The sequence below is a fragment of the Triturus cristatus genome, chromosome 10 (genome assembly GCF_964204655.1).
Source record: "Triturus cristatus chromosome 10, aTriCri1.1, whole genome shotgun sequence".
Lineage (NCBI taxonomy): Eukaryota > Metazoa > Chordata > Amphibia > Caudata > Salamandridae > Triturus > Triturus cristatus.
This window is the reverse complement of record NC_140593.1, coordinates 1,246,183,531-1,246,209,863: the sequence shown is the minus strand read 5'-3', so window position 1 is coordinate 1,246,209,863 and position 26,333 is coordinate 1,246,183,531. Positions and strand designations below refer to the sequence as shown.

The 26,333-nt window shown below is 43.0% G+C and overlaps 1 protein-coding gene across 2 annotated transcripts in view; it reads left to right on the top strand.

The window, feature by feature from the left end:
• Positions 1-426: 426 nt before the first annotated feature.
• Positions 427-26,333, top strand: part of LOC146797198 (uncharacterized) — a 757,296-nt gene continuing 731,389 nt past the window's right edge. For both annotated transcript variants that reach the window (XM_085630325.1, XM_085630326.1), the window contains exon 1: positions 427-1,430. In XM_085630325.1, the coding sequence (XP_085486451.1) occupies positions 742-1,430 (689 nt within the window). In that variant the 5' untranslated portion in view covers positions 427-741. The remainder of the gene's footprint in view (positions 1,431-26,333) is intronic.

Here is a 26,333-nt window from a genome sequence, read left to right as displayed (position 1 = left end):
TGGGGAGCGGTCTCCCCCGGACATGGCCGCTTCCACCGGGCCTCAGTCCCCGTGAGATGATGCTCCACCCGAGTGGGCTCCGAGCACGTGGGGAGCGGCTCTCCCCACACATGGCCGCTCTCACCGGGCCTCAGTCCCCGTGAGATCATTCTCTCCCCGAGTGAAGACACACCTGTGAGGCACGCAGGGTCCGCGGCGTCGAGCGCACACACCTGTCCGGCCGCCATGCCGGCGCGAGCCACTTTCCCGCCCTTTCCCCTCAGTTTGACAGTTGGCAGCTCCGCCCACTCCTGACAGGCGCTCCCGCGCCCCGCCCCCTCCGGCAGGTGCGCAGCGCGCGCCCCGGCGAGCTGTCAAGGGGCGGCGCGCGCCGCCTCCTCCTCCGCCACGGTAACGGTTTGACGGCTGCAGGCGCGCGCTCTCCCCCAGGCTCACGCGCTGCGTGCGTGTGTGCGTCCGGGCGGCTGGCGCTCCTCCCTCTCCCCTCCGCCCCCGGGAGGCGGCCACGCGCTCAGCTGTCAGTGGGTGCGCAGTGGCCGCGCGCTCTCCGCTCTTCTGCCGCAGCAGCCGGATCGGCGCGAGGACAGCCCGCTGCCCCAGCCTCAGCACCGCAGCATCATCAGCATCCGCCGTGGCGCGCGCCCCGGCCCTGTCACCCCCCCGCCCTGTGCCCCTCCGCGCGGCCGGCACCATGAGAAGCGGAGGCTGAGGGGGCCCTGGCCCAGCAAAGAGTGCGCGCCCATGGAGGGGGCGGGGGGCACCGGTGGGCCCGGCCCGGCCTCCGAGAACCCCAGCCGGGCCGTGGAGTACCTGCTGGAGCTCAACAACATCATCGAGAGCCAGCAGCAGCTGCTCGACACCCAGCGCCGCCGCATCGAGGAGCTGGAGGGGCAGCTGGAGAGGCTGGGGAGGGAGAACCGGGAGCTGAGAGAGGAGAGGGACCGGAGGGAGTACCGGGAGCAGCGCAGAGAGTACCGGGAGCATGAGGGGCACCGGGAGCACGAGATGTACCGGGAGCACGAGGGGCACCGGGAGCACTGGGAGCACGAGGGGCACCGGGAGCATGAGGGGCACCGGGAGCACCGGGGCCACGAGGGGCACCGGGAGCACGAGCCGCACCGGGAGCACCGGGACCACGAGCCGCACCGGGACCACGAGCCGCACCGGGAGCATGAGCGGCGACAGCACTTCCGGGACTCCCACGGCCCACCACAGAGACCCTTGCCACCTCGAGATGGGCGCGAACCCCCCACACCGCCTCCTACCTCCGCCCCTCAGTGCCAGCACCGGCCGCCTCGCGACCCTGGACCGTACCAAAGCAGAGGGTGTGAGGGTCCGCGGAGCCGGGCGGCGTCCAGGAGCTCCAGCCCCGGAGCAGGCACCGGCCAGAGCAGTGCCAGCACAAGCCCCGCTACCACACTGCAGGGCAAGTGAGTATGGGAGGCTGTGGGTGGGGAAACCGGAGCGTGGCCCAAGTTTCGGACACTACCCATGACACCGTCACCCATTGCCCAACATCTCGCCTTCCATTGCCCAACATCTCGCCTTCCATGGCCAACCCCTAGGGGTGGCCAACCACTGCTTGTGCCGACCACCTCGAATAGCCAGGCACTGCTGCCACCCGCTCCAGCCATGCTTCCCAACTGTGGCCAAACACCGATCTTAAGACGCCAACTGTGTATCTCCATTTCCCATTGCAGCGTCCATCATAGTCAACCATTCCCCTGCTATCCACAGCAGTTGTCAAAGCAAATCCTAGAAGTGCTGACCATGACCCCCAAGCATGGCCTCTCAATGACTAGAACACTGCCAACCTCTGTCCCCTACATTTACATCCATCCATAACCTCTGCCTCCTAGAACCATGTGTGAACACGAACACTGACATCACAAGCCATGGTCAACTTCAACCATCTAACAAGCCAACCACTGCCCTTGAACAAGAGATCATCGGCCAAGTTATGACCAGAATTCTGACACCAAGTCCACCCTTTGCTCCATCTTTTCGAGCTATGTCCAATAACCTAATGCTTCCTTCAGCCATGCCCCATCTGGCTCACTGAGAGCCAACTATTTGACATCAAAAGTCATGGCCAACCTCTGTTCTTACACCACCAACAATGGTGCCAAGAACGATCTCCAAGTTCACTGTGTGAAGCCACCAACCTTAGTCACACCATCACACAACAGTCATAACATCACCATGAACAACAGCTTGGTATTGATCATGGTGCCACCAACCATGATTAAATGCTGACCATGGTGCTACCCACCATGACCAGACTTTGCTATGGTGGGCAGGCCAACACTGCTAATAGTTCTTCCAAACCATGTTCAACCTATGCACACCTCACCAACCTCAACCCTCAATACTGTATGCAACATTTCTGAGCCGCAGTATTACTAAACATGATAGTCCACAGTAGTGGGCGCTGGCAACCTTGTGCAAGCACAGCTGTGACCGGTGGCTTACTACTTAACTCAATGCTGTCACTTGTGGCCTGTAACTCACTTCCCACAGCTTCTGACACTGCGTTTGTGGCCATAACAGCCCTTGAAAGCTAGCAAGCATTGAGATCTACTGCCCTACAGCATCCAGCCACTGCCATTTACACTGCCAGCAACGGCCATCTCTGCCCCAGACACTGCCAACATCGAACCCTTGCAAACCATGGCCAAACCCCATTCCTTAAACTCTTGCCAAGGCCCATCTGTACCTCTGTGCTGCAGACCTTAGCCAATTTATGCCTGCAACACTTCCACTATGGTCAGACTGCCTTCGATAATGCCTGCGGCCTCTAGGCTTTTCCTTCTACACCCCTAGACATAACAAACCCTTGCACCAACTTACTGAGAGTTGTTCCCTTTAATATTGGCAACTGGGCTATCACTGCCCACAGTGCTCCCAGTCACAATGATCAGCACTGCCAAACATGTGCAACCAGTGCCTTTGCCATTGCTTACCTCGGCCAGCCACTTACCCAAACACTGCAGTTAATTGCTATACTCTGCCCACAGCACTACCGACCAATGCCCCAAGACCCAACTAGGCTTGGCCAGAATCTGCTCCTACAAGGCTAACTGTAGTCATCCTCAACCCCAACATTGACATCTGTAGCCAACATTTACCCCCTATAACCCCAACCATGTCCATTTGTGCCTAAAACATCACATGCCACAAACCAGCTAATCCCCATTCATTCCCTCTTTACCTACAAGCCACTGCTTCCACTAACCAGTGTAATTTTTTCCACAAATGGTCCCAATTGTGTCAATGGTCTGTCCCCAAACAGTCATTTTTTTCTCTTTATACCTTCAGCCTCCAACCCCTCAACAATTTACTTGTTTTATCTTTAGTGTTTGTACTATACACCATCCAACTGTAAGGCAAGATAAAAGAACAGCTTTCTACTGACAAGTTCTTGCTAATATATGTGCAATTCTACCTGTGAACTAGTGTCTAGTGCTGCAGATGGAGATGTACAAGGTACCAAAAGGCTGTGGCACAATTTTGAATTAGTTACACTTGCATATTCAGAAGAGGTTCATTTACAGCAGCAATGATATATGTTGGATACTTGACTTTCAGTTATTGATACAGTTACATAGTCCCACCTTCACTAATGTATATCGTTAAGTCTTCAGTTACAGATTCACTCACACAACCAGTTATGGATACAGTTAAATGTTCAGTTAAATATTCATTCACACAAGCAGGTATGGATACAGTTACAGGTTCAGTTACTCATTCACTCACACATTCAGTAATGAATACAGGTTCACTCACACATTCCTATATGAATATAGTTACAGGTGCAATTAGATAGTCACTCATACTTTCGGATATGGATAGTTATAGGTTCAGTTACATATTCACTCACATCGTCATATACGAATGCAGATACAGGTTCAGTTACACATTCAGTCAAACATTTAGTGAGGGTTACAGTTACAGGCTGTTACACATTCACTCACGTTCAGATATGTATATAGTTACAGGTTCAGTTATATATTCAGTCACATATTCAGCTATGTATACAGTTACAGGTCTAATTACATATTCAGTCACACATACAGTTGCAGGTTCAGTTACATATTCACTTACACAGTCAGATATGGATAGAGTTACAGGATCAGTTACATATTCACTCACACATTCAGATATGGATACAGTTATAGGTCCAGTTACATATTCAGTCACACATTCAGTTATGGATACAGTTACAAGTCCAGTTACATATTCAGTCACACTTTCTGTTACAGGTTCAGTTATATATTCAGTCACATATTCAGCTATGTATACAGTTACAGGTCTAATGACATATTCAGTCACACATACAGTTGCAGGTTCAGTTACATATTCACTTACACAGTCAGATATGGATAGAGTTACAGGATCAGTTACATATTCACTCACACATTCAGATATGGATACAGTTACAGGTTCAGTTGCATATTCACCCACATATTTAGTTATGGATACAGTTACAGATTCAGTTACATATTCACTTACACAGTCAGATATGGATACAGTTACAGGTTCAGTTACATATTCGGTCACATATTCAGATATGGATACAGTTACAGGTTCAGTTACATATTCACTCACACATTTAGTTATGGATACAGTTACAGGTTCAGTTACACATTCACTCACATTCAACAATGTATACACTGACAGGTTAAGTTACATATTCACTCACACATTCAGATATGGATACAGTGACAGGTCCAGTTACATATCCAGTCACACATTCAGTTACAGATACAGTTACATATTCACTCACACATTCAGATATGGATACAGTTACAGGTCCAGTTAAATATTCAGTCCCACATTCAGTTACAGGTTCAGTTACATATTCACTTACACAGTCAGATATGGAAACAGTTACAGGTTCAGTTACATAGTCACTTATTCCTATATGGATACATTTATATGTTCAGTTACAGAATCACTCACACATTCAGATATGGACATAGTTATTGGGTCAGTTACATGTTCACACACATGTTCACATAGCAATACAGTTGCAGTTTCGGTTACTTATTCACTCACATTCAGTTATGGATACAGGTACAGGTTCAGTTACATATTCACTCACACATTCAGTTATGGATACAGTTAGAGGTTCAGTTACATAGTCACTCACACAATCAGATATGGATACAGTTACACGTTCAGTTACATATTCGCTCATACATTCGGATATTGTTGCTGTTACAGGTTCAGTTACATATTCACTCACATGTTCAGTTAAGTAGGCAGGTACAGATCCAGTTACATATTCCCTCACACATTCAGTTACAGGTCAGCCACATATTCAGACACCTATTCAGATATGGATACAGTTACATGTTCAGTTACATATTCATTAACACATTCAGTTATAGATATAGATTCAGTTAGCTATTTACTCAGATTCAATTAAGGATACAGTTACAGGTTCCATTACATATTCACTCACACACTCAGGTACAGATATAGTTACATATTCATTCTCCTATTCATTTATGAATACTGTTAAAGGCTCAGTTACATATTTACTTACACATTTATATAGGGATGCAGTTACAGGTTCAGTTAAATATTTACTCACCTGTTCACATATGAATAGAGTTGCAAGTTCAGTTAGATATTCACTCATACGTTCAGTTATGGATTCAGTTTTGGGTTGAGTAGATACTCGCACATTCCAATATGGATATCATTACAGATTGAGTTACATATACACTCTCACATTCAGTTATGGATACAGTTACAGGTTCAGTTACATAGTCACACACACATTCAGTTGTGGGATTAAATAAAAGGTTCATGTACATATTCACTCACACATTCAGATATGGATACTGTTACAGGTTCAGTTACATATTCACTCACACATTCAGTTATGGATCCAGTTAAGGGTTCAGTTAGATATTCACTCACACATTCTGATATGGAAACATTTACAGGTTGAGTTACATATGCGCTCACACATTCAGATATTGTTGCTGTTACAGGTTCAGTTACATATTCACTCACATGTTCAGTTATGTAGGCAGTTACAGATTCAGTTACATATTCCCTCACACATTCATTTACAGGTTCAGTCACATATTCAAATATGGATACTGTTACAGGTTGAGTTATATATTCACTCCCACATTCCGTTATCGATATAGTTATAGGTTAATTTACATATTCAGTCACACATTTAGATATGGATGCAGTTACAGGTTCAGTTATGTATTGAATCGCACATACAGATATGGATACAGTTACAGGGTATGTTACATATTCACTCAGATATTCAGTTATGGATACAGTTACATGTTCATTTAGATATTCACTCACATTCAGGGATACAATTACGAGTTGAGTAGATACTCACACATTCGGATATGTATTCAGGTACAGGTTCAGTTACATATTTACTCACACATTCAGATATTTACACAGTTACAGGTTCAGTTACATATTAAATGACCTGTTCACATAGGGATACAGTTACATGTTCAGTTAGATATTCACACAGACATTCAGGGATACAATTATGGGTTGGATATCATTACAGGTTCAGTTACATATTCACTGACCTGTTCACATATGGATACAGTTGCAGGTTCAGTTACGTATTGAATCACACATACAGATATGGATACAGTCACAGGTTAAGTTGCATATTCACTCAGACATTCAAGTATGGATACAGTTAAAGGTTCAGTTACATATTAACTTACACGTTCAGATATTTACACAGTTACAGGTTCAGTTACATATTCACTGACCTGTTTGCATATGGATATAGTTACAGGTTCAGTTACGTATTGAATCACACATACAGATATGGATACAGTTACAGGTTAAGTTGCATATTCACTCAGACATTCATGTATGGATACAGTTAAAGGTTCAGTTACATATTAACTTACACGTTCCGATATTTACACAGTTACAGGTTCAGTTACATATTCACAAACATGTTCATATAAGAATATAGTGATCGGTTCAGGTACATATTCACTCACACATTGAGTTAAGGCTACAGTTACAAGTTCAGTTACATATTCACTCTCATTTAGATATGGATACAGTTGCAGGTTCATTTACACATTCACTCACAAGTTCGGTAATGTATACAGTTACAGGTTCAGTTACATATTCACTCACACATTCAGTTATTGATACAGTTACAGGTTCATTTACACATTCACTCGCATTCGGTTATGTATACAGTTACAGGTTAAGTTAAATATTCACTCACACATTCAGTTATCAATACAATTAAAGGTTCAGTTACATATTCACTCACACATTGAAGTATGGATACAGTTACAGGTTCAGTTACATATTCACTCACACATTCAGTTATCAATACAATTGAAGGTTCAGTTACATATTCACTCACACATTCAGTTATGGATACAGTTACGGGTTCAGTTAGATATTTACTCACACATTCTGATATGGATACTGTTACAGGTTCAGTTACATATTCACTCATACATTCAGATATTGTTATTGTTGCAGGTTCAGTTACATATTCACTCACATGTTCAGTTATGTAGACAGTTACAGATTCAATTATATATTCCCTCACATTCAGGTACAGGTTCAGTCACATATTCACTTACACATTCAGTTATGGATACAGTTACAGGTTCACTTATGCATTCACACACACATTTGGTAATGTATACAGTGACAGGTTCAGTTACATATTCACTCAAACCTTTATAGGTTCAGTTACATAATCACTCACAAATTCAGATATGGACACGGTTATAGGTTCAGTTACAGATTCACAAACATGTTCACATACCCATACAGTTGCTGTTTCGGTTACTAATACACACACATTCCGATATTGTGTCAGGTACAAGTTCAGTCGGATATTCACTCACACATTCCTATGTGGATATAGTTACAGGTGCAATTAGATAGTTACTCATACTTTCATGTATGGATACAGTTATAGGTTCAGTTACATATTCAGTCAAACATTTAGTTAAGGCTGCAGTTACAAGCTGTTAGATATTCACTCACGTTCAGATATGGATATAGTTACAGGTTCAGTTACATATTCACTCACACCTTCAGTTATGAATACAGTTACAGGTTCAGTTACATATTCACTTACACATTCAGATATGAATACAGTTACATATTCACTCACACATTCAGTAATGTATACATTTATAGGTTCAGTTATATATTCACTTACACATTCAGATATGGATACAGTTACAAGTTCAGTTACATATTCACTTACACATTCAGATATGGATACAGTTACATATTCACTCACATTCAGTTATGGATACAGTTACAGGTTCAGTTACACATTCACTCACACATTCAGTAATGTATACATTTATAGGTTCAGTTACATAATCACTCACACACTCAGATATGGACATAGTTATAGGTTTAGTTACATGTTCACATAGCAATACAGTTGCCGTTTTGGTTACTAATTCACTCACATTCAGTTATGGATACAGTTACAGGTTCAGTTACATATTCACTCAAACATTCAGATAGAGTTACAGTTACAGGTTCTGTTTCGTTTCCACTCACACATTCAGATATGGATACAGTTACAGGTCCAGTTACATATTCACTCGCACATTCAGTTATGGGTACAGTTACATATTCAGTCACACATTCAGCTATGTATACAGTTACAGGTTCAGTTACATATTCACTCACACATTCAGATATGGATACAGTTACAGGTCTAGTTACATATTCAGTCAAACATTCAGATAGAGTTACAGGTACAGTTGCATATGCCCTCTCAAATTCAGTTATGGATACAGTTACAGGTTCAGTTTCATATTCACTCGCACATTCAGATATGGATACAGTTACATATTCACTCACATTCAGTTATGGATACAGTTACAGGTTCAGTTACACATTCACTCACACATTCATTAATGTATACATTTATAGGTTCAGTTACATAATCACTCACACACTCAGATATGGACATAGTTATAGGTTTAGTTACATGTTCACATAGCAATACAGTTGCCGTTTTGGTTACTAATTCACTCACATTCAGTTATGGATACAGTTACAGGTTCAGTTACATATTCACTCAAACATTCAGATAGAGTTACAGTTACAGGTTCTGTTTCGTTTCCACTCACACATTCAGATATGGATACAGTTACAGGTCCAGTTACATATTCACTCGCACATTCAGTTATGGGTACAGTTACATATTCAGTCACACATTCAGCTATGTATACAGTTACAGGTTCAGTTACATATTCACTCACACATTCAGATATGGATACAGTTACAGGTCTAGTTACATATTCAGTCAAACATTCAGATAGAGTTACAGGTACAGTTGCATATGCCCTCTCAAATTCAGTTATGGATACAGTTACAGGTTCAGTTACACATTCACTCACACATTCAGTTATGGATTTGTTTATTCATTTATTTATGTGATTTGTAGAGCGCCCGATTCACCCCCATCGGGGTATCTCCGTGCTGTGACTGCTCCTGACCAACCCAGGAGAAAGATTCAGAACAGTGAAGTATTTATTTATTTATGTGAAATACAGTTAATGGTTCAGTTACATATTCACTCGCATTCAGTTATGGATACAGTTACCGGTTCAGTTACATATTCACTCACACATTCACTCATGGATTCATTTAGGTGTTTGCTCACATTCAATTGAGGATACAGTTGCAGGTTCAGTTACTCTTTCACTCACACATTCAACAATGTATACAGTGACAGGTTCAGTTACATAATCACTCACACATTCAGTTATGGATACAGTTACTGGTTCAGTTACATATTCACTCACAAATTCAGATATGTCTATAGTTACACGTTCAGTTACATATTCGCTCACACATTCGGATATTGTTGCTGTTACAGGTTCAGTTACATATTCACTCACTTGTCCAGTTATGTAGGCAGGTACGGATTCAGGTACATATTCCCCCAGACATTTAGTTACAGGTCAGTAACATATTCGCACACCTATTCAGATATAAATACAGTTACAGGTTCAGTTACATATTCACTCACACATTCAGTTATCGATTCAGTTAGGTATTTAATCACATTCAATTAAGGATACAGTGCCATGTTCCATTACATATTCACTCACACACTCAGTTACAGAAACAGTTACATATTCATTCTCCTATTCATTTATGAATACTGTTAAAGGCTCAGTTGCATATTCACTTACACGTTTATATAGGGATGCAGTTACAGGTTCAGTTACATATTTACTCACCTGTTCACATATTGATACAGTTGCAGGTTGCGTTAGATATTCACTCATATGTTCAGTCATGGATTCAGTTACGGGTTGAGTAGTTACTCGCACATTCCAATATGGATATCATTGCAGAATGAGTAACATATATTTATTTATTTATTTTAAAGGTTTTATATAGCGCTAGCTGGACCCAAGAGTATCAGAGCGCTTTACAGGATTTAGTAACAAGGAGTAACAGACAGACGTAATACAATATAGAACATAAGGCAAGGCAATATGAACTTTAAGAAAGTTGTAAGTTCGGGAGATCATAATCAGGTATCCAATCAGAGATAGTAGAACAAGAAGACAGTGAAGAATTATATAGTGTGCCAGTAGATGGAGGGGCGAGAGAGTGAGGCATATTTGTAGAGGGGAGGGAGGAGGTGAAATTATAAGTAAAGGGGGGGGCCAATATAAACGGTGAGCATGGGGGGAGTTCACGGCCAGAGACAGTAAGTTAAATTGAGAACCCCAGTACTTGTTGAGAAGGAGCAGCTTTAGGTCTTTTTTAAAGTAGGTGTAGGAGGGGTTGCAAAGTAGATCTTTGGGAAGGGTATTCCAGATGGAAGGCGCATTACCAGAGAATGAGCGAGTCTGAGTTGATTTCTTTTTTTGCAGAGGAGGGACAAGGACAAGAGCGTTAGTGCTCCTCATTGTTCTAGTGCAAAAACAACAGATGATGGACAAAATGCAGAACAATGTCATACATTCACCCCAGTACAGAGATCTGGGCCTAAATCCATCGTTTTTTTGCTCACCATGCTATTCCAGTTTGAACTCAGCCATATGCAAATCAGTCTTGACCCTGTGCCTCATGGGAACAGTCCAGCCCGAACTGCCAAGCTAGGTCCTCCCTGGACTGGAACCAAGCATCCTAGGACCGGTTTCGGGGTTTCACCCCTCTTCAGCCAGGATAGCTTGATTCCAGTGGCATGGAGAGCACGGGACTCACGTCTGAGCATATCCGTCCCACTCGGGGTGACAAATGCAAAAACAACAGTTGATGGACAGAATGCAGAACAATGTCATACATTCACCCCAGTACAGAGATCCGGGCCTAAATCCATCGTTTTTTTGCTCACCATGCCATTCCAGTTTGAACCCAGCCATATGCAAATCAGTCTTGACCCTGTGCCTCATGGGAACAGTCCAGCCCAAACTGCCAAGCCAGGTCCTCCCTGGACTGGAACCAAGCATCCTAGGACCGGTTTCGGGGTTTCAGCCCTCTTCAGCCAGGATAGCTTGATTCCAGTGGCATGGAGAGCACGGGACTCACGGCTGAGCATACCCGTCCCACTCGGGGTGACAAATGCAAAAACAACAGTTGATGGACAGAATGCAGAACAATGTCATACATTCACCCCAGTACAGAGATCTGGGCCTAAATCCATTGTTTTTTTGCTCACCATACCATTCCAGTTTGAACCCAGCCATATGCAAATCAGTCTTGACCCTGTGCCTCATGGGAACAGTCCAGCCCTAACTGCCAAGCCAGGTCCTCCCTGGACTGGAACCAAGCATCCTAGGACCGGTTTCGGGGTTTCACCCCTCTTCAGCCAGGATAGCTTGATTCCAGTGGCATGGAGAGCACGGGACTCACGTCTGAGCATACCCGTCCCACTCGGGGTGACAAATGCAAAAACAACAGTTGATGGACCGAATGCAGAAAAATGTCATACATTCACCCCAGTACAGAGATCTGGGCCTAAATCCATCGTTTTTTTGCTCACCATGCCATTCCAGTTTGAACCCAGCCATATGCAAATCAGTCTTGACCCTGTGCCTCATGGGAACAGTCCAGCCCGAACTGCCAAGCCAGGTCCTCCCTGGACTGGAACCAAGCATCCTAGGACCGGTTTCGGGGTTTCACCCCTCTTCAGACAGGATAGCTTGATTCCAGTGGCATGGAGAGCGCGGGACTCACGTCTGAGCATACCCGTCCCACTCGGGGTGACAAATGCAAAAACAACAGTTGATGTACAGAATGCAGAACAATGTCATACATTCACCCCAGTACAGAAATCTGGGGCTAAATCCATCGGTTTTTTGCTCACCATGCCATTCAAGTTTGAACCCAGCCATATGCAAATCAGTCTTGACCCTGTGCCTCATGGGAACAGTCCAGCCCGAACTGCCAAGCCAGGTCCTCCCTGGACTGGAACCAAGCATCCTAGGACCGGTTTCGGGGTTTCACCCCTTTTCAGCCAGGATAGCTTGATTCCAGTGGCATGGAGAGCACGGGACTCACGTCTGAGCATACCCGTCCCACTCGCGGTGACAAATGCAAAAACAACAGGTGATGGACAGAATGCAGAACAATGTTATACATTCACCCCGGTACAGAGATCTGGGCCTAAATCCATTGTTTTTTTGCTCACCATGCCATTCCAGTTTGAACCCAGCCATATGCAAATCAGTCTTGACCCTGTGCCTCATGGGAACAGTCCAGCCCGAACTGCCAAGCAAGGTCCTCCCTGGACTGGAACCAAGCATCCTAGGACCGGTTTCGGGGTTTCACCCCTCTTCAGCCAGGATAGCTTGATTCCAGTGGCATGGAGAGCACGGGACTCATGTCTGAGCATACCCGTCCCACTCGGGGTGACAAATGCAAAAACAACAGTTGATGGACAGAATGCAGAACAATGTCATACATTCACCCCAGTACAGAGATCTGGGCCTAAATCCATCGTTTTTTTGCTCACCATGCCATTCCAGTTCCATAAGTTGGCAGGGTATGCTCAGACGTGAGTCCCTTGCTCACTTTGCCACTGGATTCAAGCAAGCCTGGCTGAAGATGCCAGAAACCGGTCCTAGGAAGCTTGTTTCCGGTCCAGGGAAGGCATGGCTTGGCAGTTCGGGCTGGACTGTTCCCATGAAGCCCAGGGTCAGACTGATTTGCATATGGCCATGTCTGAACTGGGGTGGCAGAGTGGGCTAAAGAACGGTGATGGATCAAACCTGGATCTGTTGACTGGGTGTGAGTGTTTGATTGGTTCTGATGCTCCGTCCATCACCACCCACTTTTGTACTGCTTTGTTCGCCATAAGTTGGCAGGGTATGCTCAGACGTGAGTCCCTTGCTCACTTTGCCACTGGATTCAAGCAAGCCTGGCTGGAGACGGCTGAAATGCCAGAAACCCGTCTTAGGAAGCTTGTTTCCGGTCCAGGGAAGGCATGGCTTGGCAGTTTGGGCTGGACTGTTCCCATGAGGCACAGGGTCAGACTGATTTGCATATGGCCATGTCTGAAGTGGGGTGGCAGAGTGGGCTAAAGAATGGGGATGGATCAAACCCGGATCTGTTGACTGGGTGTGAGTGTGTGATTGGTTCTGATGCTCCGTCCATCACCACCCCCTTTTGTACCGCTTTGTTCGCCATAAGTTGGCAGGGTATGCTCAGACGTGAGTCCCTTGCTCACTTTGCCACTGGATTCAAGCAAGCCCGGCTGAAGACGGCTGAAATGCCAGAAACCGGTCCTAAGAAGCTTGTTTCCGGTCCAGGGAAGACATGGCTTGGCAGTTCGGGCTGGACTGTTCCCATGAAGCCCAGGGTCAGACTGATTTGCATATGGCCATGTCTGAACTGGGGTGGCAGAGTGGGCTAAAGAACGGTGATGGATCAAACCTGGATCTGTTGACTGGGTGTGAGTGTTTGATTGGTTCTGATGCTCCGTCCATCACCACCCACTTTTGTACTGCTTTGTTCGCCATAAGTTGGCAGGGTATGCTCAGACGTGAGTCCCTTGCTCACTTTGCCACTGGATTCAAGCAAGCCTGGCTGGAGACGAATGAAATGCCAGAAACCCGTCTTAGGAAGCTTGTTTCTGGTCCAGGGAAGGCATGGCTTGGCAGTTTGGGCTGGACTGTTCCCATGAGGCACAGGGTCAGACTGATTTGCATATGGCCATGTCTGAACTGGGGTGGCAGAGTGGGCTAAAGAACGGGGATGGATCAAACCCGGATCTGTTGACTGGGTGTGAGTGTGTGATTGGTTCTGATGCTCCGTCCATCACCACCCCCTTTTGTACCGCTTTGTTCGCCATAAGTTGGCAGGGTATGCTCAGACGTGAGTCCCTTGCTCACTTTGCCACTGGATTCAAGCAAGCCTGGCTGAAGACGGCTGAAATGCCAGAAACTGGTCCTAAGAAACTTGTTTCCGGTCCAGGGAAGGCATGGCTTGGCAGTTCGGGCTGGACTGTTCCCATGAGGCACAGGGTCAGACTGATTTTCATATGGCCATGTCTGAACTGGGGTGGCAGAGTGGGCTAAAGAACGGTGATGGATCAAACCCGGATCTGTTGACTGGGTCTGAGTGTTTGATTGGTTCTGGTGCTCCGTCCATCACCACCCCCTTTTGTACCGCTTTGTTCGCCATAAGTTGGCAGGGTATGCTCAGACGTGAGTCCCTTGCTCACTTTGCCACTGGATTCAAGCAAGCCTGGCTGAAGACGGCTGAAATGCCAGAAACCGGTCCTAGGAATCTTGTTTCCGGTCCAGGGAAGGCATGACTTGGCAGTTCGGGCTGGACTGTTCCCATGAGGCACAGGGTCAGACTGATTTGCATATGACCATGTCTGAACTGGGGTGGCAGAGTGGGCTAAAGAACGGTGATGGATCAAACCCGGATCTGTTGACTGGATGTGAGTGTTTGATTGGTTCTGATGCTTCGTCCATCACCACCCCCTTTTGTACCGCTTTGTTTGCCATAAGTTGGCGGGGTATGCTCAGACGTGAGTCCCTTGATCACTTTGCCACTGGATTCAAGCAAGCCTGGCTGAAGACGGCTGAAATGCCAGAAACCAGTCCTAGGAAGCTTATTTCCGGTCCAGGGAAGGCACGGCTTGGCAGTTCGGGCTGGACTGTTCCCATGAGGCACAGGGTCAGACTGATTTGCATATGGCCATGTCTGAACTGGGGTGGCAGAGTGGGCTAAAGAACTGGGATGGATCAAACCCGGATCTGTTGACTGGGTGTGAGTGTGTGATTGGTTCTGATGCTCCGTCCATCACCACCCCCTTTTGTACCGCTTTGTTCGCCATAAGTTGGCAGGGTATGCTCAGACGTGAGTCCCTTGCTCACTTTGCCACTGGATTCAAGCAAGCCTGGCTGAAGACGGCTGAAATGCCAGAAACCGGTCCTAAGAAGCTTGTTTCCGGTCCAGGGAAGGCATGGCTTGGCAGTTCGGGCTGGACTGTTCCCATGAGGCACAGGGTCAGACTGATTTGCATAAGGCCATGTCTGAACTGGGGTGGCAGAGTGGGCTAAAGAATGGTGATGGATCAAACCCGGATCTGTTGACTGGGTGTGAGTGTTTGATTGGTTCTGATGCTCCGTCCATCACCACCCCCTTTTGTACCGCTTTGTTCGCCATAAGTTGGCAGGGTATGCTCAGACGTGAGTCCCTTGCTCACTTTGCCACTGGATTCAAGCAAGCCTGGCTGAAGACGGCTTAAATGCCAGAAACCGGTCCTAGGAAGCTTGTTTCCGGTCCAGGGAAGGCATGACTTGGCAGTTTGGGCTGGACTGTTCCCATGAGGCACAGGGTCAGACTGATTTGCATATGGCCATGTCTGAACTGGGGTGGCAGAGTGGGCTAAAGAACGGTAATGGATCAAACCCGGATCTGTTGACTGGGTGTGAGTGTTTGATTGGTTCAGATGCTTCGTCCATCACCACCCCCTTTTGTACCGCTTTGTTCGCCATGAGTTGGCAGGGTATGCTCAGACGTGAGTCCCTTGCTCACTTTGCCACTGGATTCAAGCAAGCCTGGCTGAAGACGGCTGAAATGTCAGAAACCGGTCCTAGGAAGCTTGTTTCCGGTCCAGGGAAGGCATGGCTTGGCAGTTCGGGCTGGACTGTTCCCATGAGGCACAGGGTCAGACTGATTTGCATATGGCCATGTCTGAACTGGGGTGGCAGAGTGGGCTAAAGAACGGTGATGGATCAAACCCGGATCTGTTGACTGGGTGTGAGTGTTTGATTGGTTCTGATGCTCCGTCCATCACCACCCCCTTTTGTACCTCATTGTTCTAGAGCACCCAGCTTTTTGAAGTTTGTCTGTGAGGTAAGAGGTTTTTTTTTTATGAAGGGCTTTGTGTGTGATGCAGGCGATCTTGTAGGTGGATCTGCCTTCGATCAGAAGCCATTTAAGGTTTTTGAGAACAGGGGAGATGTGATTGTAGCTCTTACAGTCAGTAATAAGCCTGGCTGCAAGGTTAAGAATGGATATGATAGGAGCTAGGTGAACTTTAGGGGTACCAGCAAGAGTGGCGTTACCGTCATCAATTCTAGACAGGACTAATGATTGTACAACTGATTTAAAGTCATCTGCTGGGATGAAGGGTTTAATTTTTTTAAGGTGGTGTAGTATGAAGAGAGCACCTTTTGCCGATTTTTTTTTTTTATGGGAATTAAGACTGAGGTTCAGATCAACGCTAATACCAAGGGATTTGACCGAGTTGGAGATGGCAAGAGAGCAGTTGAGAGCTTTAATGTCCGTGATCCAGTGTTGAATAGGGAGCGAGTTGTTCTTAGGAGAGAATAGGATTATTTCCGTTTTTTGGGGGTTTAATTTGAGGTGATTTTGGTGGAACCACAATTGGATCTTAGTCAGGGCATCGTTAAGATGTAGGACGTCGTCATGGGATTTGATCTTGTAGTATAGTTGTGTGTCATCGGCATAGAGGTGATAACTGATTTTCGCTTGTTTAAGAATGAGGGTAAGGGGTTCCATGAAGAGGTTGAATAGAGTGGGAGAAAGAATAGAGGCCTGTGGAACGCCCAAGGAGACAGGCAGAGGTTTAGAAAGGCAACCGCCGACTTTAATTTGTTGAGTTCTATTTTGGAAATACGAGGTGAACCACTTAAGAACATCACAGTCAAAGCCGAAACGGTCTTTGAGAATATTGAGTAAAGAGTCATGGTTAACAGTATCAAAAGCTGCAGAGAGGTCAAGAAGAATGAGGAGGGAGGATTTGCCTTTGTCAAGGGAGCGATGTATGTCATCTGTAATGTTGAGCATTGCTGTTTCTGTGCTGCATCCCTTTCTAAAACCTGATTGGAAAACGTCTAAGATGTTGAATGAGTCGATGTGTTTATCCAACTGTAGCAGGACGCATTTTGTCGAGGGCTTTGGCTAGGAAGGGAAGGTTGGAGATAGGGCGCAGGTTGTTTAAGTCATTGGGGTCAGCTGCTGTATTTTTGACGATGGGGGTAATTTGGCCTAGTTGGAGGGAAGCAGGAACACTACCAGTGGCAAAGGGCGAGTTGATGATATTGGTCCATAGAGGGGCGATGATGTCTTTTAGTTCTTGTACCAGATGAGCTGGAAGTGGATCTCTAGTATGTGAGGATGGTATAATCTTGGTGATGATGTTAAGGACATCACTTTCTGACACTGGACAAAAATTGTTCCAGGAAGCATTATTTTTTGGCTGGGGGGCAGTAATGTAAGGTTCGTAGTGGGTGATCGAGAGGGGGAGTTGCGAGGAATCAGGGCGGGGGATAGGAGTGGAAGAAGGCTCAGGGGGAATGTTAAGGAGGGGGGGTTGACTATGTGGTAGGGCAGTTACGGCGAAGGATTGGTCAATCTTGGTGACTTTATCAGAAAAGAAGCTAGCAATTTCTTCGCACCTTTCAACCGTAGCTAGTAATTTAAGGGGAGCTGAAGTAGTTTGGTTTTTGACAATGTTAAAAAGCTCCCTAGGACGATTCCTAGCCTGATCAAGTTGTGTACGGAAGAAGGAAGCTTTTTCGTTGAAGATGTGTTTTTTGTAGTTGGCCCTTGCAGCTCTGAGGAGGACAAGATTCGAGGTGAAAGGTTGCTACCTCCAAATGCGTTCGGTCTGTCTGAGAGCTCGTCTCTCTTTGTTAAGGTCAGTATTGAACCAAGTTTTGAGGGAAACGTTTTTGGGAGTTTTAATTTGGCAGGGGCAATTTGGTCAAGGACTACAAGGATAGAATTATTGTAATGTTCAGTAAGACCAGTGATTCTTTGGGAGACAGGGGGAATCTGTAGGCTAGCCTTGATTGTTGATTCCAGCTCACCAGGAGGAATAAGGTGAAGATTTCGGGTTAGCTTCTTTTGTTTTTTGGTGTTAGAGGGAGGAAGGGGCATAGAGCTGTTAATCGTGAAGAGGATAAGGTGGTGATCGGACCAGTCAATGGGGATAATATGGGAAAGAGAAGCCAGTTCCTTGCAAGTAATAATAGCATCAAGGGTAGCACCTTTGGAGTGAGTTGGAGAGGTGCAGAGTTGTATCAAGTCACTGATGTCAAGTAAGTCATTTAATGAGGTTAACTGCAGGGTCGTCGGTTTTGTTCCAATGGAGGTTAAAATCCCCTAGGAAGAGGTTACTAGATTTGGAGAGCGAAGATTGAATAAGAAGGTCGGACAATTCCTCGGCAAAGGAGAGAGGGTCGCCAGGGGGGTGGTAGATATTATGTAGGCAGATAGGAGGGGAACCCTGTACTGCAAGTTCAGCACCTAGGTATTCAAAAGTGGCTAGGTCATGGTGGTGGACAGGTGAAAGTTTAAGTTCTTCTTCATAAATTATAGCAAGGCCTCCTCCAATTTTGTTAAGCCTGTCTTTTCTGAGGATGGAGTAGCCCGGGGGAGAAAGTATGTCGAGGATTGATGAGGAGTGGGAATTGAGCCAGGTTTCAGTCAAAAAGGCGATGTCAATACTTTCGTTGAGGATGGTTTCAGCGATTTCTGTTGCGTGACAAGAGGCCGACCGGCAATTAACCAGCATGCAGTTGAGGGGTTTAGGGTCACTAGTTTTGTTGGAGGAATAGGAATGGATGGAAGTGAGTTGCTGAGGGAGTCTGGGTGAAACTGGGGAAGACGGGATCCTACTAACTCCCAGGATCACTGGGATAGATGATTGTGATAGGGGGGGTTCACAGACGATGTGGAGAGGGGGTAGATTTTATTGAGGTCAGAAAGGTCATGGGGGAAGTTGACTCGAGAGGGGTAGAGGGCCGAGTGGGCTAATATTGTCTGTCAATTTAGATGGAGAAGCATGAGAGGACGGGATCCTACTGATTACCAAGATATTGAGGTCAGAAAGGTCATGGGGGAAGATGACTCGGGAGGGGTAGAGAGCCGAGTGGGCTAATATTGTCTGTCAATTTAGATGGAGAGGCATGAGAGGACGGGATCCTACTGATTCCCAAGATATACAGTCTCACATTCAGTTAGGGATACAGTTACAGATTCAGTTACATAGTCACACACATTCAGTTGTGGGAATAAATTAAAGGTTCATGTACATATTCACTCACACATTCAGATATGGATACAGTTACAGGTTCAGTTACATATTCTCTTACACATTCAGTTATGGATCCAGTTACGGGTTCAGTTAGATATTCACTCACAAATTCTGATATGGAAACATTTACAGGTTCAGTTACATAGTCACTCACACATTCAGATATTTACACAGTTACAGGTTCGGTTGCATATTCACTGACCTGTTCACATATAAATACAGTTACATGTTCAGTTAGATATTCACGCACACATTCAGGGATACAATTACGGGTCGATTAGATATCTATTCACACATTCCAATATGATATCATTACAGGTTGAGTTACATATTCCCTCACACATTCTGATATATATGCAGGTACAGGTTCAATTCCATATTCACTTACACATTCAGATATTTACAGTTTCAGTCTCAGTTACATATTCACTGACCTGTTCACATATGGATACAGTTACAGTTAGATATTCACTCACACATTGAGTTAAGGCTACAGTTACAAGTTCAGTTACATATTCACTCACATTTAGATATGGATATAGTTACAGGTACAGTTAGGTATTTACTCATGCATGCAGTTATGGATACAGGTTCAGTTACATATTCACTCACACATTCAGTTATTGATACAGTTACAGGTTCAGATACATATTCACTCGCACATTCAATTATGGATACAGTTACAGGTTCATTTACACATTCACTCACACATTTGGTTATGTATACAGTTACATGTTCAGTTACATATTCACTCACACATTGAGTTATCGATACAATTAAAGGTTCAGTTACATATTCACTCACACATTGAGGTATGGATACAGTTACAGGTTCAGTTACATATTCACTCACACATTTAGTTATGAATACAGTTACGGGTTAGATATTTACTCACACATTCTGATATGGATACTGTTACAGGTTCATTTACATATTCACTCATACATTCAGATATTGTTTTTTTTACAGGTTCAGCTACATATTCACTCACATGTTCAGTTATGTAGACATTCACGGATTCAAATTCAGTTACAGATTCAGTCACATATTCACTCTCACATTCAGATATGGATACTGTTACAGGTTGAGTTATATATTCACTGACACATTCAGTTATGAATATAGTTATAGGTTCATTTACATAATTAGTCAAGCATTTAGATATGGATACCGTTACAGTTTACGTTACGATTCAGTTATAGATACATTTAAAGGTTCAGCTACATATTCACTCACATTCATTTACACATACAGTTACATTTTTAGTTACATATTCACATACACAGATATGGATACTTTTACAGGTTAGCCTACATATTCAATCAAACATTTAGTTAAGAATACAGTTACAGGCTGTTACTTATTCACACACTTTCAGATATGGATATAGTTACATGTTCAGTTACTTAACCAGTCACACATTCAGCTATGTATACAGTTACAGGTACTGTTACATATTCACTCACACATTCAGTTACAGCTACAGTAACAGTTTCAGTTACATATTCACTCTCAAATTCAGTTATGGATACAGTTACAGGTTCAGTTACATAGTCACTCACACATTCAGCTGTGGATACAGTTACAGGTTCATTTACACATTCACTCACACATTTGGTAATGTATACAGTGACAGGTTCAGTTACATATTCACTCACACCTTCCTATATGGATACATTTATAGGTTCAGTTGCATAATCCCTCACATTCAGATACGGTCACACTTATAGGTTCAGTTACATATTCACATACATGTTCACATAGCCATACAGTTGCAGTTTCAGTTACTAAATCACTCACACATTCAGATATTGTGTCAGGTACAGGTTCAGTCAGATATTCCCTCACACATTCCTATATGGCTATAGTTACAGGTGCAATTAGATAGTCACTCATACTTTCAGATATGGCTACAGTTATAGGTTCAGTTACGTATTCACTCAAATGTTCATATAAGAATACAGTTACAGGTTCAATTACATATTCAGTCAAACATTTAGTTAAGGCTACAGTTACAGGTTGTTACATATTCACTCACCTTTAGATATGGATATTGTTACAGGTTCAGTTACATATTCACTCACACATTCAGCTATGTATACAGTTACAGGTCCAGTCACACATTCAGTTACAGATACAGTTACAGGTTCAGTTACATATTCACTTACACAGTCCGATATGGATACAGTTACAGTTTCAGTTACATATTCACTCACGCATTCAGATATGGATATAGTTACAGGTTCAGTTACATATTCAGTCACACATTCAGTTACAGATACAGTTACAGGTTCAGTTACATATTCACTCACACATTCAGATATGGACACAGTTACAGGTCCAGTTACATATTCAGTCACACATTCAGTTACAGATACATTTACAGTTTCAGTTACATATTCTCTCACACATTCAGATATGGATACAGTTACAGGTTCAGTTACATATTCAGTCACACATTCAGTTACAGGTCCAGTTACATATTCACTTACACAGTCAGATATGGATACAGTTACAGGTTCAGTTACATATTCTCTCACACATTCAGATATGGATACAGTTACAGGTTCAGTTACATATCCAGTCACACATTCAGATATGGATACAGTTACAGGTTCAGTTACATATTCACTCACACATTCAACAATGTATACAGTGACAGGTTAAGTTACATATTCACTCACACATTCAGATATGTATACAGTGACAGGTCCAGTTACATATCCAGTCACACATTCAGTTACAGATACAGTTACATATTCACTCACACATTCAGTTAGAGATACAGTTACAGGTCCAGTTAAATATTCAGTCACACATCCAGTTACAGGTTCATTTACATAATCACTTACACAGTCCGATATGGAAACAGTTACAGGTTCAGTTACATATTTACTTATTCCTATATGGATACATTTATATGTTCAGTTACATAATCTCTCACACATTCAGATATGGACATAGTTATTGGTTCAGTTACATGTTCACACACTTGTTCACATAGCAATACAGTTGCAGTTTTGGTTACTTATTCACTCAAATTCAGTTATGGATACAGGTATAGGTTCAGTTACATATTCACTCAAACATTCAGTTAGAGTTACAGTTACAGGCTCAGTTTTGCATGCCCTCACACATTCAGATGTGGATACAGTTACCGATTCAGTTACATATTCACTCACACATTCAGTTATGGATACAGTTAGAGGTTCAGTTACATAGTCACTCACACAATCAGATATGGATACAGTTACACGTTCAGTTACATATTCGCTCACTCATTCGAATATTGTTGCTGTTACAGATTCAGTTACATATTCACTCACATGTACAGTTACGTAGGAAGGTACGGATTCAGTTACATATTCCCTCACACATTCAGTTACAGGTCAGTCACATATTTACACACCCATTCAGATATGGATACAGTTACATGTTCAGTTGCATATTCATTAACACATTCAGTTATAGATTCAGTTAGGTATTTACTCAGATTCAATTAAGGATACAGTTGCAGGTTCCATTACATATTCACTCACACTCTCAGTTACAGATACAGTTACATATTCATTCTCCTATTCATTTATGAATACAGTTAAAGGCTCAGTTACATATTTACTTACACATTTATATAGGGAAGCTGTTACAGGTTCAGTTGCATATTTACTCACCTGTTCACATATGGATAGAGTTGCAGGTTCAGTTATATATTCACTCATACGTTCAGTTATGGATTCAGTTACGGGTTGAGTAGATACTCACACATTCCAATATGGATATCATTACAGATTGAGTGACATATACACTCTCACATTCAGTTATGGATACAGTTACAGGTTCAGTTACATAGTCACACACACATTCAGTTGTGGGATTAAATAAAGGTTCATGTACATATTCACTCACACATTCAGATATTGATACAGTTACAGGTTCAGTTACATATTCACTCACACATTCAGTTATGGATCCAGTTACGGGGTCAGTTAGATATTCACTCACACATTCTGATATGGAAACATTTACAGGTTGAGTTACATATGCGCTCACACATTCAGATATTGTTGCTGTTACAGGTTCAGTTACATATTCACTCACATGTTCAGTTATGTAGGCAGTTACAGATTCAGTTACATATTCCCTCACACATTCATTTACAGGTTCAGTCACATATTCAAATATGGATACTGTTACAGGTTGAGTTATATATTCACTCCCACATTCCGTTATCGATATAGTTATAGGTTAATTTACATATTCAGTCACACATTTAGATATGGATGCAGTTACAGGTTCAGTTATGTATTGAATCGCACATACAGATATGGATACAGTTACAGGGTATGTTACATATTCACTCAGATATTCAGTTATGGATACAGTTACATGTTCATTTAGATATTCACTCACATTCAGGGATACAATTACGAGTTGAGTAGATACTCACACATTCGGATATGTATTCAGGTACAAGTTCAGTTACATATTTACTCACACATTCAGATATTTACACAGTTACAGGTTCAGTTACATATTAACTGACCTGTTCACATAGGGATACAGTTACATGTTCAGTTAGATATTCACGCACACATTCAGGGATACAATTATGGGTTGGATATCATTACAGGTTGAGTTATATATTCACTCACACATTCTGATATATATGGAGGTACAGGTTCATTTCTATATTCACTGACCTGTTCACATATGGATACAGTTACAGGTTCAGTTACGTATTGAATCACACATACAGATATGGATACAGTTACAGGTTCAGTTACATATTCACTCACACATTCTGATATGGATACAGTTGCGGGTTCAGTTAGATATTTACTCACACATTCTGATATGGATACTGTTATAGGTTCAGTTACATATTCACTCATACATTCAGATATTGTTTTTGTTACAGGTTCAGTTACATATTCACTCACATGCTCAGTTATGTAGTCAGTTACAGATTCAAATAGATATTCCCTCACATTCAGGTACAGGTTCAGTCACATATTCACTCACACATTCAGATATGGATACAGTTACAGGTCCAGTTACATATTCACTCACACATTCAGTTATGGACACAGTTACAGGTTCATTTATGCATTCACTCCCACATTTGGTAATGTATACAGTGACAGGTTCAGTTACATATTTACTCACACATTCCTATATGGATACATTTATCGGTTCAGTTACATAATCACTCAAACATTCAGATATGGACACGGTTATAGGTTCAGTTAAATATTCACACACATGTTCACATAGCCATACGGTTGCTGTTTCGGGTACTAATACACACACATTGAGATATTGTGTCAGGTACAGGTTCAGTCGGATATTCACTCACACATTCCTATGTGGATATAGTTACGGGTGGAATTAAATAGTTATTCATACTTTCAGATATGGATACAGTTATAGGTTCAGTTACATATTCACTCACATGTTCATATAAGAATACAGTTACAGGTTCAGTTACATATTCAGTCAAACATTTAGTTAAGGCTGCAGTTACCGGCTGTTACATATTCACTCACGTTCAGATATGGATATAGTTACAGGTTCAGTTACATATTCACTCACACCTTCAGTTATGGATACAGTTACAGGTTCAGTTACATATTCACTCACACATTCAGATATGGATACAGTTACATATTCACTCACACATTCAGTTATGGATACAGTTACAGGTTCAGTTGCATATTCACTCACACATTCAGTAATGTATACATTTATAGGTTCAGTTATATATTCACTCACACATTCAGATATGGATACAGTTACAGGTTCAGTTACATATTCACTTACACATTCAGATATGGGTACAGTTACATATTCACTCACATTCAGTTATGGATACAGTTACAGGTTCAGTTACACATTCACTCACACATTCAGTAATGTATACATTTATAGGTTCAGTTACATAATCACTCACACACTCAGATATGGACATAGTTATAGGTTCAGTTACATGTTCACATAGCAATACAGTTGCAGTTTCGGTTACTAATTCACTCACATTACGTTATGGATACAGGTACAGGTTCAGTTACATATTCACTCAAACATTCAGATAGAGTTACAGTTACAGTTACAGGTTCTGTTTCGTATGCACTCACACATTCAGATATGGATACAGTTACAGGTCCAGTTACATATTTACTCGCACATTCAGTTATGGATACAGTTACAGGTCCAGTTACATATTCAGTCACACATTCAGCTATGTATACAGTTACAGGTTCAGTGATATATTCACTCACACATTCAGATATGGATACAGTTACAGGTCTAGTTACATATTCAGTCACACATTCAGTTACAGATACAGTTACAGGTTCAGTTACATATTCACTTACACAGTCAGTTATGGATAAAGGTACAGGTTCAGTTACATATTCACTCAAACATTCAGATAGAGTTACAGTTACAGGTTCAGTTACATATTCACTCACATTCAGATATGGATACAGTTACAGGTACAGTTACATGTTCAGTCACACATTTAGTTACAGATACAGGTTCAGTTACATATTCACTTACACAGTCAGATATGGATAAAGGTACAGGTTCAGTCACATATTCACTCACATTCAGATATGGATACAGTTGCAGGTTCAGTTACATATTCACTCACAAATTCAGCTATGTATACAGTTACAGGTCCAGTCACAAATTCAGTTACAGGTTCAGTCACATATTCACTCACATTCAGATATGGATACAGTTACAGGTACAGTTACATGTTCAGTCACAC